The sequence below is a fragment of the Tupaia chinensis genome, unplaced genomic scaffold, assembly GCF_000334495.1.
Source record: "Tupaia chinensis unplaced genomic scaffold, TupChi_1.0 Scaffold000708_1, whole genome shotgun sequence".
NCBI classification, from domain to species: domain Eukaryota; kingdom Metazoa; phylum Chordata; class Mammalia; order Scandentia; family Tupaiidae; genus Tupaia; species Tupaia belangeri.
In genome coordinates this window covers 455157-468726 of record NW_006160231.1, presented here as the reverse complement: position 1 = coordinate 468726, position 13570 = coordinate 455157, and the positions used below count along the sequence as shown (strand labels likewise).

Genomic DNA, 13570 nt, shown 5'->3' with positions numbered 1-13570 from the left:
CCGGGACCCCCCCCCGGGCCCCGCCCCCCCGCCGGCGGAAACGACGGTTCCCGGCCTCGCGCGCGGAGACGCCGCGGGCTCGGGCGGTTCCCGGTCTCCCGCCCGCTGGCGCCGTGCTCACGGGTCAGGCGCGCGCTCCCGGCTGAGTCGGCCGCGAGCCCAGGTGCCCGCCGCGCCCTCGCCCGCAGGTTATCTCGGCAGGGCGAGTGGCACTCACGGTGACACCCGTTGGCGTACAGACAGACGGACCACGGTCTGCAAACGCGGGACCTTGACTGTTCTGTGTGCAGTGCGTGTGATCTGCGCCGCGCGGTTTTAACCTCGTGCCGTCTCCCCCGTGCAAGGACGGGGGTAGTGCCGTGTTACCGTGAGCGCGCGGCTACCTTCCCAGTCCTCTGGGAGCTAGGTGGGCAGACACCAGGCAGCAAGTTCTGGGCCTAGAAGCGAACAGGACGAAGTTGTTTGGTTTTCTTTTCCCTGGTGTGACTTAGAAGGGGCTGTGTCCCTGGTGTGACTTAGAAGGAGCTGTGACGCAGTTGAGCGATCATATATGTAATTTCTCACAGCCTTTTGAGATGCTAGGATTGTGTCCATTTCACGGAATAAGTCATTTAAAGTGGTCTAGAAGCAGTTTTTGAGCCTCGGTCTCTCCGCCTTCCGTGCCCTCGACTGTTCCAGGCACACCCCGGAGTTTCAGCTTAGTCAGCTTATGCCATACATGTGCGTCTAGAAAGTGGGAACAGTGAGAAGGGTGGAGCGCCACCGGCCTCTGTCCTGTTTTATGGGTTCGGCCCACTAAAGAGTGCAGAAAGTGAAGTCTGGGGGAACTCCGCAGCGCTTGGCGCTTGGCGCTTGGCGAGCCCCCAGTGCGCGGGCTGAACGCTGGTACAGGTGTAGACCGAAGGGCTGAGCCGCTGTGAGTGTGTTGATCCCCACTCAATGCTGGAGTTCTAGGGACGACCTTCCATTTCCATTGCCGCTGGCCCCCATCCCTGGTGTGTAGACAGGAATGACGGTCGTAGCTTTTCTGTTTTTTTCTGTCTCTGCTTTCAGGATGTCGTATTTTCACGCGTTCTTCAGTGGCGTACAGAGGGGTTTCTCCTGAATCACTCCTTCTCCTGTGACTTTCTTCTGTTAAGTCTCTGATTCTGTCTTATACGACGGTCTTGGCCCAGGGGAGGAGGGAATCTGGTAGCATTAGGCACTGCCTGTTCACCAGCTGGGGACTTTAAGCTGTTTCAACTCCTCTGTGAGAGGAATGTTTCAAAATACAAAGTTGGGAAGGGGACAGCAGGTGGCATGGTGTTTAAGGCTCCCACGTGGTTGACGAAGGTTTGAGGTCCAGACCTGACAGCATGAAAACCATGCTGGACACATGTGTGTATACCCAAAATCCCAAGAGGAGAAGAGATTGTGGTGTGGCCATTCCTCCTGGGGAGGAGGAGTGCCTTTTCAATTTCCCTGTCTCTGTATCCATCCCTACCCTCTCCGTTGAGCACATGTGCCCTATGACTAAAAAAAAAAAAGAAGTTGGGGAATGGGAGAACACAAGCTTGAGAGTTCTGCCAGTCACCCCCTGTGGGACTTGGGTAAGCTGCCTCGCCTCTCTCAGCCTGGTTTCTGCATCTAAAATTGAGCAATAAAGTATCTCTCTTAAAAACTACTATGAGAACAAAATGAGACAATATAATTGTTTTTAGAGAGGACATGTGCTCGCCAGAAAGAGAGAGACAGAAAGTGAGAAATCACCTCCCAGGGGGATGGCCACACCGCAATCCCTTCTCCTCCATTCTCCTCTTGGGATCTTGGGCACGCACGCACATGCGCCTGGTGTGAGTTTAAGCCGCCAGGTCCGGGACTCGAACCACGGTCAACTACATGGGAGTCCAGCGACAAAGCCATTATGCCTACTGTTGGTCCCGAGACAATATATATAAAGTGCTCAGCAGGCAATTATCATTTTATTTTCCAACTACCTCAAATTTGTAGGGCTGCATTAAACGTTCTTGTCTCCTCCCCACCTCCAAGCACTCAAGCTTACAAAGCTTCTCTAGCCAAATGCAAATATCTGACAGTTATTTTCAAGACCCTTGATAATGTTGATGCCCTGCCTCAAGCTTCATTTCAGACAAACTGCCCTCCCAGGGGTATTCCTTCCTACCATTTGGCCAAATTCCCAGCCTTGAGGCCAAACTGTTCTCCATCTGGGAGCCAAGTCTTTACCTGCCCTATTCTACCTCCTTCCTTCGAATTGCGTCCAGAAGCCTGCCAGGCAGCCACCCCTCCCCAAACTGGCCAGCTCTGTAGAGCTGTCTGACAGGGGGCTCACTCACCTGAGGTCTATTCAGTCCAAAGCCATTGCTGACAGCCACCAGGTGGGCTCCTGGCCGGCCCAGCACTGCACTGTGTCCACGAGCTTGCTACTTTGGAGTGATACTCTTCAAACAGCCAGATTACGTGTGACCCGTTTTGCTGTTAACTCCTGGCACCAACAGTGGATGTTACAACTCTCTTTTTTGTACCTACTATCACTTCTCCCCATCTCCAGACTCTCGGCTCTCACTACGCCCCGTTCACCCCCCCATCATCCTCAACATTTCACGGTTTCTCAACATGCCATACCCCTTTAAGCTGGTCACACTTCACATCGCAACTCCCATGTGGAGTGCCCTTCGCCGTTTCCAGCTTGGAAACGCTCCCATCCTCTGAGCTCCAGCTCCCTGTCACTTGCCTAGGAAGCTTTTCCTACCCACCGTGCAACTCTGCACTTCCACCCCGTGTGCTCACCATGCCCGCACATTCCTCTTCCTGAGCTCTGAGCTCCTGGAGGGCAGGACCTGCGTCTTGTCATCTTGGTGCCCCTAGCACCCTTCGGCCTTTCAGCTAATCGGAAGCTTTGGGGCTGGCCTTCAGCCGGATGCCTGGCTTGCCGCAAACATTTGCTGAATTATGAACTAACGTTTTAATATTAATCTTAAGGTCATCTTGGCATATAATAATGACCCCCAGGGGCTCCCTTTGCAGCCCAGAGCTGGGCACTGGGGAATCATCAGGCTCTCCATTTGTGAATCCTGACAAGCCCAATGAAACTGCTTATTTTTATGGAGGGTTTTCTGCGAGCCTGTCACTTCCACATGCTTTCGAGCGTGAGATCATACTTTGGCATACGTTACCTTGTTGTGGATGAGGATGAAGATTCGTCAGACTTCCCGGTGGCACGGAGTAGGAGACGGCCCAGGACTTTACCAGTGTATGCTCCCGTGTGTCTACCCGGAGATTTCCTCCCGTCTGCCTCCACACCCCAGAGCGCATCGCAGATGCACATTCGTCCCCCCACGGGCTGCTGGAGGCCGAGGTTACCTCTGCTACCTGGTGCTCACTTGCCGTGCCTCTAGGACCAAGGACCTGCAGGGTGCTCCACAAACAGGTGCTGCCTGGCTTAACTCCAGCTGTGTGTGTGCTCAGGCTTCCTGCAGCGGCCCGGGGGCACGTGTGCCCGGCCCAGGGGAGGCGCGGTGTGTGGAAGTGCCCCTGCTAGTGCGGGTCCCACTTGGAAGCAGGTTGAAGTTGCCTAGGAGACAGAGTCTGTGTTTGAGCCTAAACGCTAGCATGGCTTAGAAGACCAGCCGTGGCGATGAAGGATATCGAGCCCCAGGTCTGACGTTAGTGCTGTCTGTCCTGCCTGACGGGGCAAGTTCTGCCATGCTTTCCTTTAGCTTCTCCTGCGGACTAGAGATAGTTTAACAGCTCTGTATAGATCGTCGTGGACATTTAACGAGGTGGTATTTTAAAGTGCTTAGCACAAGCTTAAGCAAAATAGGGACTCAGGAAATGAAAGCTGGGAATTAGGAATCTTGGTTGACGTGCTGGCCTTTTGACTCGTATGTTCCAGGCCTCACTGCACAGTGCTGAAGTGCTGTGTATAGCAAGCGGGATCCCACATGACCAGCCATGGTTCAAATCCTGGCCCCAGGGCCTTGAAAAACATGTCAGGTGCCTGTGCATGCATGCCCCAAATCCCGGCAGGATGGAGAAATGGAGGAAAAGGATTGCAGTATGACTACGCCCCGTCGAGGGCTGTTCTCTCTCGCTCTCTCTCTCTCGCTCTCGCTCTCGCTCTCTCGTTCTCTCTTTCTGGCGATTGCATACACCCTCTGGCAATTTTTAAAAGAAGCTTCAGTACTGAAGGATATACGTCTGTGTAATGCGTCAGGATGCTAAGCTGGGCCCTGAAACCAGGCGTCAGAGGGAAGACAAGCCTTTCTCCTGCCACGCCTCCCCCGGCAGTCACTCTGTCTCCGACGGTGGGAGCCTCATCTGCGCAGTACCCAGACATCACACGCCACTTATTCATTCCTCTCTAGGTTCTTGAATTTGCCGAGTCCGTGAACATACTCGTAAAGCATCGAAGCTGAATGGGGGCCAGCTAGGTGCATGGTGGTTAAAGTGGCTGGATCCCATAGGGCTGAGTGCATAGTTCAAATCCCAGACCTGACACACCCAAACACTTGTACACATGTGCCCAAAATCCTAAGAGGAGAGCCGACTACAAGGGATGTGGCATAGCCATTCCCTCTGAGGGGGGGTGTCTCACTCTCTCTCCCTCTCCAGCCACCCCCTCCTCCTTCCCAGGGGAAGGGAAACTAAAAAGAAACGATAGCAAACTAAAAAGAAAAGAGAAAGCCAACTGGCCCTCAGCAGTCATGCCAGCCAGCCGGCTTACCGCAGACTCCTGAGGGTAGACGTGAAGAGGGGCTGAGGCTGCCTGGCGTCACACGGGCTGGTGGAGCTGGGGTCAGAGCAGTCTCCATGTGACGGCCCCCTCCTCCAGTCCACCCTCCACCCTGGAGCCATAACCTCGGAGACTTGGCTCTGACCTTTGGTTGGTGCTGTGATGTGAATATCGAGCCGTCGTGGTGGGATCGAGAGGATGAGGACTTGATCCAGTTATGGTGTTAAGAGGTGCGGTTCTGGGGAAGGGATCGGGGTTCAGCTCATCAGGGCAGGGTCCCCATGCTCAGCCCTGGTGGGAGTATGAGGAGGCAGGAGACACACCTGGACCAGACCACATTCTCCTGCCCTCTGCCGTATTGTAATGCGGCAGACAGACCCCACCCTGCACTTGAGACTTCTAAACTATCGGCTGAATGAACTCGTTTTTTAAAAAGAACTATTTATTTATTTATTTATTTTTACTTTAAAGTTTGCTATGGGGCACAGGTGCTAATTAGAGAGAGAGAACGTGAGAAAGCAAGCTACCAACTCTGGGACTTGAACGGTGGTTGACCATGTGGGAGTCCAGCGCCTTAGCCACACCACCACCTGCTGGCCCCCTAAACCTGTTTTTATTAATCACTCGCTTTTAGGTATTTTCCGTTATTGGCAGCAGAAGGGACTAGAACACTCAGGACGTGCTTCTCCTCCCTGAGCAGTCACTGTCTCCTCCCCTGGTGAGCAGTCAGTACTTCCCGACAGTGTGACAGGGACCCACGTTCCTCTTCGTGGGAGCAGTGTGGTGTCCTGAGTTGCTGTGGGGTACATGCTAGTGCTACCCCGGGGGCCGGGGACCACAGCAGCAATCAGGGTCAAAGCTTCGTTCTTCCCCTCACGCTGAACAGACCCAGCTGTCCTTGCACCTGGGAGGGGAGCACTGTGTTTTAGGGAATCGAGACTGGGCTCTTCCCCTGTTTTACTCTAGTTTTCACTTTACAGATGAAGAGACTGAGGCGCATGAAGATGAGGGAACAGGCCTAAACTCATAGACCGGAGCCTGTTTTAATCCAGGCGTCTTTGACTGCGAGGAAGCGGTCAGGCTCGGACCTGTGAAACAGACGAAAGTACCTACGAAGCGTGGCTGCCGTGAGGGTGACAGTGCCAGGAGCGTCAGCGAAGGAAGGGGGTCCTCTTACTCCCCTCACATCACCGGGGCCTGGCGCTGTTGGTCATCAGTGGTTTTTTTTTAAGTTTTATTTATGATCATGATTTAATTTGCTATAGGTCAGAATGTTCACCACAGGGACACGACAGAGAGAGACAGAGAGAGAGAGGGGAAGGGAGAGAGAGGCAAGGTGGGGAAGCAGGCCGCCAGGTCCAGGACTCAAACTGCGGTCGGTCATGTGGGAGTCCAGCGTGCCACCTGCCGGCCCTGGTCACCAATATATTTTTAAAAATAAACCTATGATGTATACATTAATAAATGAATGAACGAGGAAAGCAATGAGCCACCTAGCGCAGGGGCCTAAAACGCAGGAGACAGTGGATCCGTGTCCCGTGCCCCTTGCTCTGGAGGGCGGAGCCATGCTTGCAGTCTCCGTGTGGCACGTGGCAGGCCTGACGGGTGTGGGTGGGGTGACTGACTCAGAGCTCTGAGTCTTTGAGGCCACAAGCAGGGGCCAGTGCTCTGAGCTCCCGGGAGTGGCGAGTGCTACCTTGGCCAGGGTCCCGCCGCTGCGGGGAAGGGCCACCACCTCCTAGGCTGGTCCTTGGTGCAGTGGCACCCACACTCAGTGTCAGGCCCAGCTGCATCCCCCCAGGGAGCGAAGGGCAGACTCCACCCCGGCAGACCCCATTCCGCTCCGTTCCTCCGCCCTGCCTCTCCCTGCCTTCTCAGGGCTTCGAACCTCCGTCCCGTGTATGTGGCAGGCGAGTAAATGAGTGTCTAGAAGAGTGGCTGGCATAGTACCTGCTCGTAAATAATGGTAAATGGTGAGTAAATGAACAATGGAGACGGCTGAAGGGAGAGACACGGTGACAGATACGTGTCTGTTTATTGGCACAGGGTCCTACAGGGCTGAGACCATACCCACCCACCCTCTCCCCTGTGAAAATAAACTCTGTCCTTCCCTCTCCCTGCTCTGGCTGCTCTCCTGCTTGGTCCAGGACAATCGGTCACCCCTCAGACACAGAGCCAGTTTCCCTTACCCATCCACACTTCCGTCAGCCCAGGGAAACGGGGGTGGGGTGGGGAGGGCTTCCAGGGGCCCTTGGCCGGCCCTAGGAGCTGAGCACAGCCGGCCTGTCAGGCTGGCAGCAGTATGGGGACAGCAGCACAAGCACAAGGGCAGGAGTGGCCCCAAGGGCTGCAGGAGGGAGCTGCGTCCGCTCCTAAGGGAGCGCTGAGAAGCCAGGGAGGCGCACCAGGCCCTGCATGGTCAGCGCGGGCCAGGCACAGCCTCCACGGCCACCGAGCTCAGTGAGCTTGGGCCACAGGAGGCTCCTTCCCGTGGGAGCTGGCACCCCCTCAGACCTCAGGCAGGCAGGGCAGCATGGAGGACGTCACAGTGAAAGGCGGAGGCTCTGCTGGCGGCGCGGCACCCCCAAAGCAGAGGCACAGCGTGGTTGGAGGGGAGCCAGGGTTCACGTCACCTGTGGGCGTGGAGGGGCTGCCCCCAGCCTGGTTTGCATCGGTCTTCTCCCAACCTGGGTGCAAGCCTTTCGGGCAGCTGCCCAGAGCCAGTGACAGCTGACCATGTCTGTCTCGTCCCAGGTCTACCACACCTCACACAGCTGCCCCGGGTTCATGGGGGAGCCCACGGGGCAGCCGAAGTGCCGCAGGAAGTCGCGGGAGTTGGAGAGGGTGCCCAGCACGCGGAAGCGGGCGGGGCTGTGGGGGTCGGTCACCAGCCCCTCGTGAGAGCTCTCTGGTGTACGGACCGAGCACCACACCTGCGGGCCGGGGCAGACACATACGGTACCCAGCATGGAGCCAGCCCGGGGCGCAGACCACCCGTGCCTCTGCTCCTCGGGAGGCCTCAGCCGCCCCTCTGCCGTCAGCACAGGGAGGGCACACACTTTCCCTCCAGGTTCCTTAAGCCCTTCTAGAGCTGTGCTGGGCGTGGGTCACCCGGCATGGACATGGCTCCAGCGGACAGCCGAGCCCCCAGAGGCCGCCTGCTGCTGTGCACAGCACCTAGAGGTCCTGCCGGAGTCCTCGGGCTACCACTTGCATTAGTTTGGGTGGCCCTGGACAAACCCCTTCACGTCCTGAGCATTACCTCCTCCAAACCTCCAGATCAGAGCCGGCTCCCACCCTGTTCCCTCAAGCAGGCAGCCCTGTTCTTTGAGATCTATGAAGTGCTCAGGTTGCTCTCAGGGACCCCAGCTGAGAGCTCTGGGGGCTCTGGGCACGAGGCCTTTCCACCCTTCCACACCCCAACTTCGGCCCCCTTCCCAGCCCCTTGTTTGCATGCCACAGACTTCTAGTTCCCAGGAGGAAGTGGGAAGGAGGGACAGAGCCTGGCCTCTGTGGGCAGTACCTGGGCAAATCCCACGAAGAAAAGCTGGTGGTTGGTGAGCCCCACGGCCGGCAGCTGCTGCTCCTCCCCATGCTTCCGAAGCCATGCTTTGTAAGCCTGGGGTCGCGACAGGAGCAAGTCCGCCAGGCCTGCCCGCTCCCACCAGCGCCCTGGCCCCAGCGTGCTGGGCCACTCACATTGTAGGCGGCCTTAAGCCCCCCGTTGTCCGCAATGTTCTCCCCCAGCGTCTGGCGGCCGTTGAGCCTCTCCCCGTTGACCTGGTACTGGTTGTACTGCTCCTCCATGCAGGCCGTATGGTTCCGGAAGGCTGCCAGTGACTCGTTCTGCCACCAGGGCCGCAGGTTCCCTTCCTTGTCATACTCACGCCCTAGGAGAGCTCACCTTTGCACCCCACTGAGACCAGAGCTCACTCTGGGGTGCAGAAGAGCCACCTCCAGTCCTAGACCACAGACTCTAGGGCCCCAGGGGTCTTTCCCCAACATCCCAAGGCCTGGCAGGAGCTGCTGGGAATTTGGGACTTAGAAAGACAACTCCATGGGCCCCTACCTTGGTCATCAAACGCATGTGTCAACTCATGGCCCATCACCACGCCAATGCCCCCGAAGTTCAGGGCCCTGGTAGGTGAGGAGTGCTGGGTGAGGACACGGAAACATGTCTGCATGCCACCTCCAGCCCTGCTCCCAGCCCACCCAGGCCAGGCCAGCCCCCGCGCCTCCTGCCTTAGACACACTTGGGGTGGTTGCGGGCGTAAAAGGGCGCCTGCAGGATGCCGGCAGGGAAGACGATCTCGTTCTTGGTTGGAAGGTAGTAGGCGTTCACTGTCTGGGGAGTCATGCTCCACCTGGGGGCGCAGGGGCAGGGGGCTGAGGCTCTGACCCTCCTGAGGTCCCCTCCAGCCTGCGGCCCTGCCCTACCTCCTGCAAGGCTCGGTGCCTCCGGCCTCAGGTCAGTCTTGCTACCCTTCCCCATCCAAGGAAGCCTCCCCCACCCGCCCTGCTGCCCCTTCTCACTGGTCTCGGCTGGGCGGCTTGCGGAGCTGGTCCGCCATCACCTTGGCAGAGAAGTTGTACAGATTCAGCATGTTCTGGAAGAAAGACTCTTCGGACACTTCATACTGGGAGCACGGTGGGGAGTAGAAAGCAAGCGAGAGACCAGGTCGGGGAAGAGGCCAGGCTCAGCTGCTCAGGAGCGCCTCTCCAAGCCTGCTCCCTCAACTGTGAAACGGTGTACGTGACGAAGGTAAGTAACGACTGTCCATGCGTAAATGCACTTCTGTGGCAGATGCTATAGTTTTTGTTTTTTTTTTTTAAGAGGTTTTCACTATAGGGCGTGCGCTCGCCAGACAGAAAGCGAGAAATCACCCCCCAGGGGGGACGGCCACGCCGCAATCCCTTCTCCTCCATTCTCCTCTCGGGATCTTGGGCACGCACGCACACGCGCCCTGCGTGAGTTTTAAGCCACCGGGTCTGGGACGCGAACCCCGGTCGACTGTGTGGGTGTCCAACGACATAGCCATTACGCTAACTGCTGGTCCCAGATGCTATAGTTTTTATACACTGCCTTCTTTCAATTCTCATAACAACTCTTAAGAGGTAGGTACTAGCAGGACTCCCATTTTGCAGATGAAGTTGAGGCTCAGAGAGGTTACACAGTTAAGGATAGAAACAGGATTTGACTCCAAATATGGAATTATCTTATTTAACACACACACACACATATATATTCAAGTTTTTGCTGTAGGGCATGTGCACTTCCTGGAGACAGTGATCACCCCCCTGGAGGGATGGCCATGCCACAATCCCCTCTCTTTTTTTTGGAGAGGCTTTTGCTATAGGGCACGTGTGCTTGCCAGAGAGACATAAAGATAGAAAACGAGAAATCACCCCCCAGAGGGGATGGTCACGCCACAATCCCTTCTCCTCCATTCTCCTCTTGGGATCTTGGGCATGCACGCACATGTGCCCAGTGTGAGTTTAAGCTGCCAGGTCCAGGACTCGAACCGCAGTCAACTACATGGGAGTCCAGTGACCACGTCACACCAGCTGCTGGTCCCCCACAATCCCTTCTCCTCTATACAGGATTTTGGGCATATGCACATGTGCGTGGTGTATTTTCCAAGTCTCCGGGTCCAGGACTCAAACCATGTAGTCGGACTTGTGGGATCCAGCTTCCTTAACTACCATGCCATCAGCTGGCATATGCATATTTTACATTTTTGCCAGAGAATGTGTGTATTTGCCAGAGAGAGAGAGGGAACATATTCCCCATCTCCCTGTGGGGAACAGCCATGGCGCAATCCCTTCTCTGTTTCTTCTTTGGGGATCTAAGGCATGCGTGTACATGTACCCAGCGTGTTCTTCAAGCCACCGGGTCTGGGACTGAAGCCGTGTGGGATCTAGCTGCTTTACCCACCACACTGCCGGCCAGCCCACGGCACAGTTTTATACCCTACTGTTTTTTTTTTTTTTTCCACTTAAAGATGTATATCACAGGCTCGTTACCACTGTTATTTTACTGCTGTTTGGCCTGTGACCTGGGACAGAGCCAATATACTGCGTAGTGTTGGTTGTCTGAATCTAGCACTGAAAGGAGCCAACCAGTACCCCCTCCCTCCCGGTGCTGGAGCGCCAGTGACTGGGCCCAGGGAGCAGTGCCCCGCACGGGCTGGAAGGGCAGTGTGAGTGAGCTCAGGTACTCACCCCATCATAAACATCATCCAGCTCACTTGTGGGATCCAGCTTCCTTAACTACCATGCCATCAGCTGGCATATGCATATTTTACATTTTTGCCAGAGAATGTGTGTATTTGCCAGAGAGAGAGAGGGAACATATTCCCCATCTCCCTGTGGGGAACAGCCATGGCGCAATCCCTTCTCTGTTTCTTCTTTGGGGATCTAAGGCATGCGTGTACATGTACCCAGCGTGTTCTTCAAGCCACCGGGTCTGGGACTGAAGCCGTGTGGGATCTAGCTGCTTTACCCACCACACCGCCGGCCAGCCCACGGCACAGTTTTATACCCTACTGTTTTTTTTTTTTTTTCCACTTAAAGATGTATATCACAGGCTCGTTACCACTGTTATTTTACTGCTGTTTGGCCTGTGACCTGGGACAGAGCCAATATACTGCGTAGTGTTGGTTGTCTGAATCTAGCACTGAAAGGAGCCAACCAGTACCCCCTCCCTCCCGGTGCTGGAGCGCCAGTGACTGGGCCCAGGGAGCAGTGCCCCGCACGGGCTGGAAGGGCAGTGTGAGTGAGCTCAGGTACTCACCCCATCATAAACATCATCCAGCTCTTTGGACTCCAGGATGAAGTCTGGGAAACCAATCATATCATAGATGGCATCTGCCTAGAGAGATTAGGTTATGGGCTTGCCTCCCCAGGCTCCCAGCAAAACTGTCCTCCATCCCCACCTCTAGATGGCGCTCCAGCTCTAGGCATGGCTCACTTTCTCCTTGGCTGCCTGGCGGGTCTTCTCATCCATCCACACCAGCTGTCCCAGGGCTTCCTCAAAAGCAGTCCGGATCTCGCTGATCATCCCCTCTGCCTGGGAGGACGGGACGTGAGTCAGCCTCCGGCTGCACTCCGTGCGTTCCTGCCCCCTACCCACCCTGTGCTGGTCAGCCCTGTCCCTTCAGAGCAGATGCGGGTATGCAGATGCAAAAAAAGAAGCTGAGCACCTTGGCAAGGATGAAGGGATGGGGATTATAGGTGGACTTTTCTAATTAAACATTTCATAACAAATTAGGTTAATATAATTTAATATAGTGCCCTGACTTTTATCTGATCATGAAGAACACAGCCCACTTATAATCCAATCAATCAGATATGACATTAAGTTAAGAGGGGTGGGCTGCCAAATGGTGTAGTGGTAACATCACAGGACTCCCACATGGCTGACCACGGTTCAAATCCTGGACCCAGTGGCTTAAAACTCATGCTGCGCTCGTGTGTGTGTGCGCGCCCAAGATCCTGGGAGGAGAAGGAATTGCAGCATGGGCATGCCCCCTGGGAGGGGTGATTCCTTACTTTCCCTCTCACTTTCTCTATCTCCCTCTCCCACAAAGGGCATGCACCCTAGGGCAAAAACCTCTTAAAAAAACACTTTGGGGGACATGGAGTGTTTATGTGTGTGTGTGTGGGGGGGCAGTTTCTAGACAGGGTCTTGCTGTGTGGCAACTCTCCTGCCTCAGCCTCCCAAGTGGCTGAGACTACAGGTGTATTTATGTACATAAATACACACGCGCGCACACATATGGCGTTATGTTGAATAACATATCTGTGTAACCTAGTATTTTGTATATAAAGATATGTTCTCAGTTTCAAGGCTGCCTCATATCCATCCTAACCACTACTGTGTTTTGCCTTTACCCTACAGTTGGACGTTTAAACCATTTTCACCTCCTCCTGTTATAAACAACATGCAACACTGCCATAAACATCCTTGTGACAAAGTGCACCCATTATCTTCCCCTAGTAAATAAACAAACACTGCTTTCTATTACATAAACTCACACAAAATTAAAAATACGGGAAGCTTCAAAGAGCAAAACAAAACAAATTCCTTGACACCGCTGCCCAGAGCTACCCCGTTCCTCTGTTTAGACACTTCCTTCCAGTTTTTTTCTATTTGTATTATACACGGCTACATGAACAGTAAATCTTTTTCTTTTTTTTTTGGAGAGGTTTTTGCTATAGGGCGTATGCGCTCACCAGACAGACAGAGAGAGACATAGAGACAGAAAGCGAGAAATCACCCCCCCAAGAGAGGATGGTCACGCCGCAATCCCTTCTCCTCCATTCTCCTCTCGGGATCTTGGGCACGCATGCACACGCGCCCGGCGTGAGTTTTAAGCCACCGGGTTCGGGATGCGAACTGCAGTCGACTACATGGGAGTCCAGCGACATAGCCATTATGCTAACTGCTGGCTCCCCATGAACAGTAAATCTTAAATCAACAACAGGTAGTGTCGGAAACTCACAATTTCCTTGCTTTGCCGGTCAAATGTGGCCTTCACAAAGAGGGACCCCAAAGCGAAGCCAAGGGCGTCATCCGTGTTGGAGATGCAGGTCTGCCACCTCGGGGTGCAGGCCTGTAAAGGGAGTAGGGGCCAGGCCCCCAGAGATGGCTCCGTCCCCCAGTCTGAGGGCCTTTTTCTGTCTCTGAACTAGCCCTTCTCAGCTCTGCCCAGTAGTAGGCCTGGCCTGGGGTGCCAGCTCTCCCTCGGACTCCAGGGAAAATGGGGGGCAATCTCTCGAAGTGCACCAACCCCAGCAGCAGAAGCTCACCAGGAACTCGTGTTGCACATGCTATTC

General features: G+C 55.1%; 1 protein-coding gene and 1 long non-coding RNA gene across 2 annotated transcripts in view; one reads left to right on the top strand and one right to left on the bottom strand.

Moving 5' to 3' along the window:
• Positions 1 to 4663: 4663 nt before the first annotated feature.
• LOC114010078 (uncharacterized) lies at positions 4664 to 5991 on the top strand. The gene is made up of 3 exons (XR_003551468.1): positions 4664 to 4962; positions 5367 to 5450; positions 5713 to 5991. It is a non-coding gene; the product is annotated as an uncharacterized LOC114010078 (long non-coding RNA).
• A 753-nt stretch (positions 5992 to 6744) lies between these two features.
• The window catches only part of ECE2 (endothelin converting enzyme 2), a 17100-nt gene continuing 10274 nt past the window's right edge, over positions 6745 to 13570 (bottom strand). Inside the window, exons 10-18 of the mRNA XM_006160758.3 lie at positions 13237 to 13347; positions 11703 to 11801; positions 11526 to 11603; positions 9266 to 9369; positions 8986 to 9096; positions 8802 to 8869; positions 8432 to 8622; positions 8256 to 8351; positions 6745 to 7665 (exon numbers count right to left, since the gene is read on the bottom strand). Coding sequence (XP_006160820.1) covers positions 7489 to 7665; positions 8256 to 8351; positions 8432 to 8622; positions 8802 to 8869; positions 8986 to 9096; positions 9266 to 9369; positions 11526 to 11603; positions 11703 to 11801; positions 13237 to 13347 — 1035 coding nt within the window. The 3' untranslated portion in view covers positions 6745 to 7488. The remainder of the gene's footprint in view (positions 7666 to 8255; positions 8352 to 8431; positions 8623 to 8801; positions 8870 to 8985; positions 9097 to 9265; positions 9370 to 11525; positions 11604 to 11702; positions 11802 to 13236; positions 13348 to 13570) is intronic.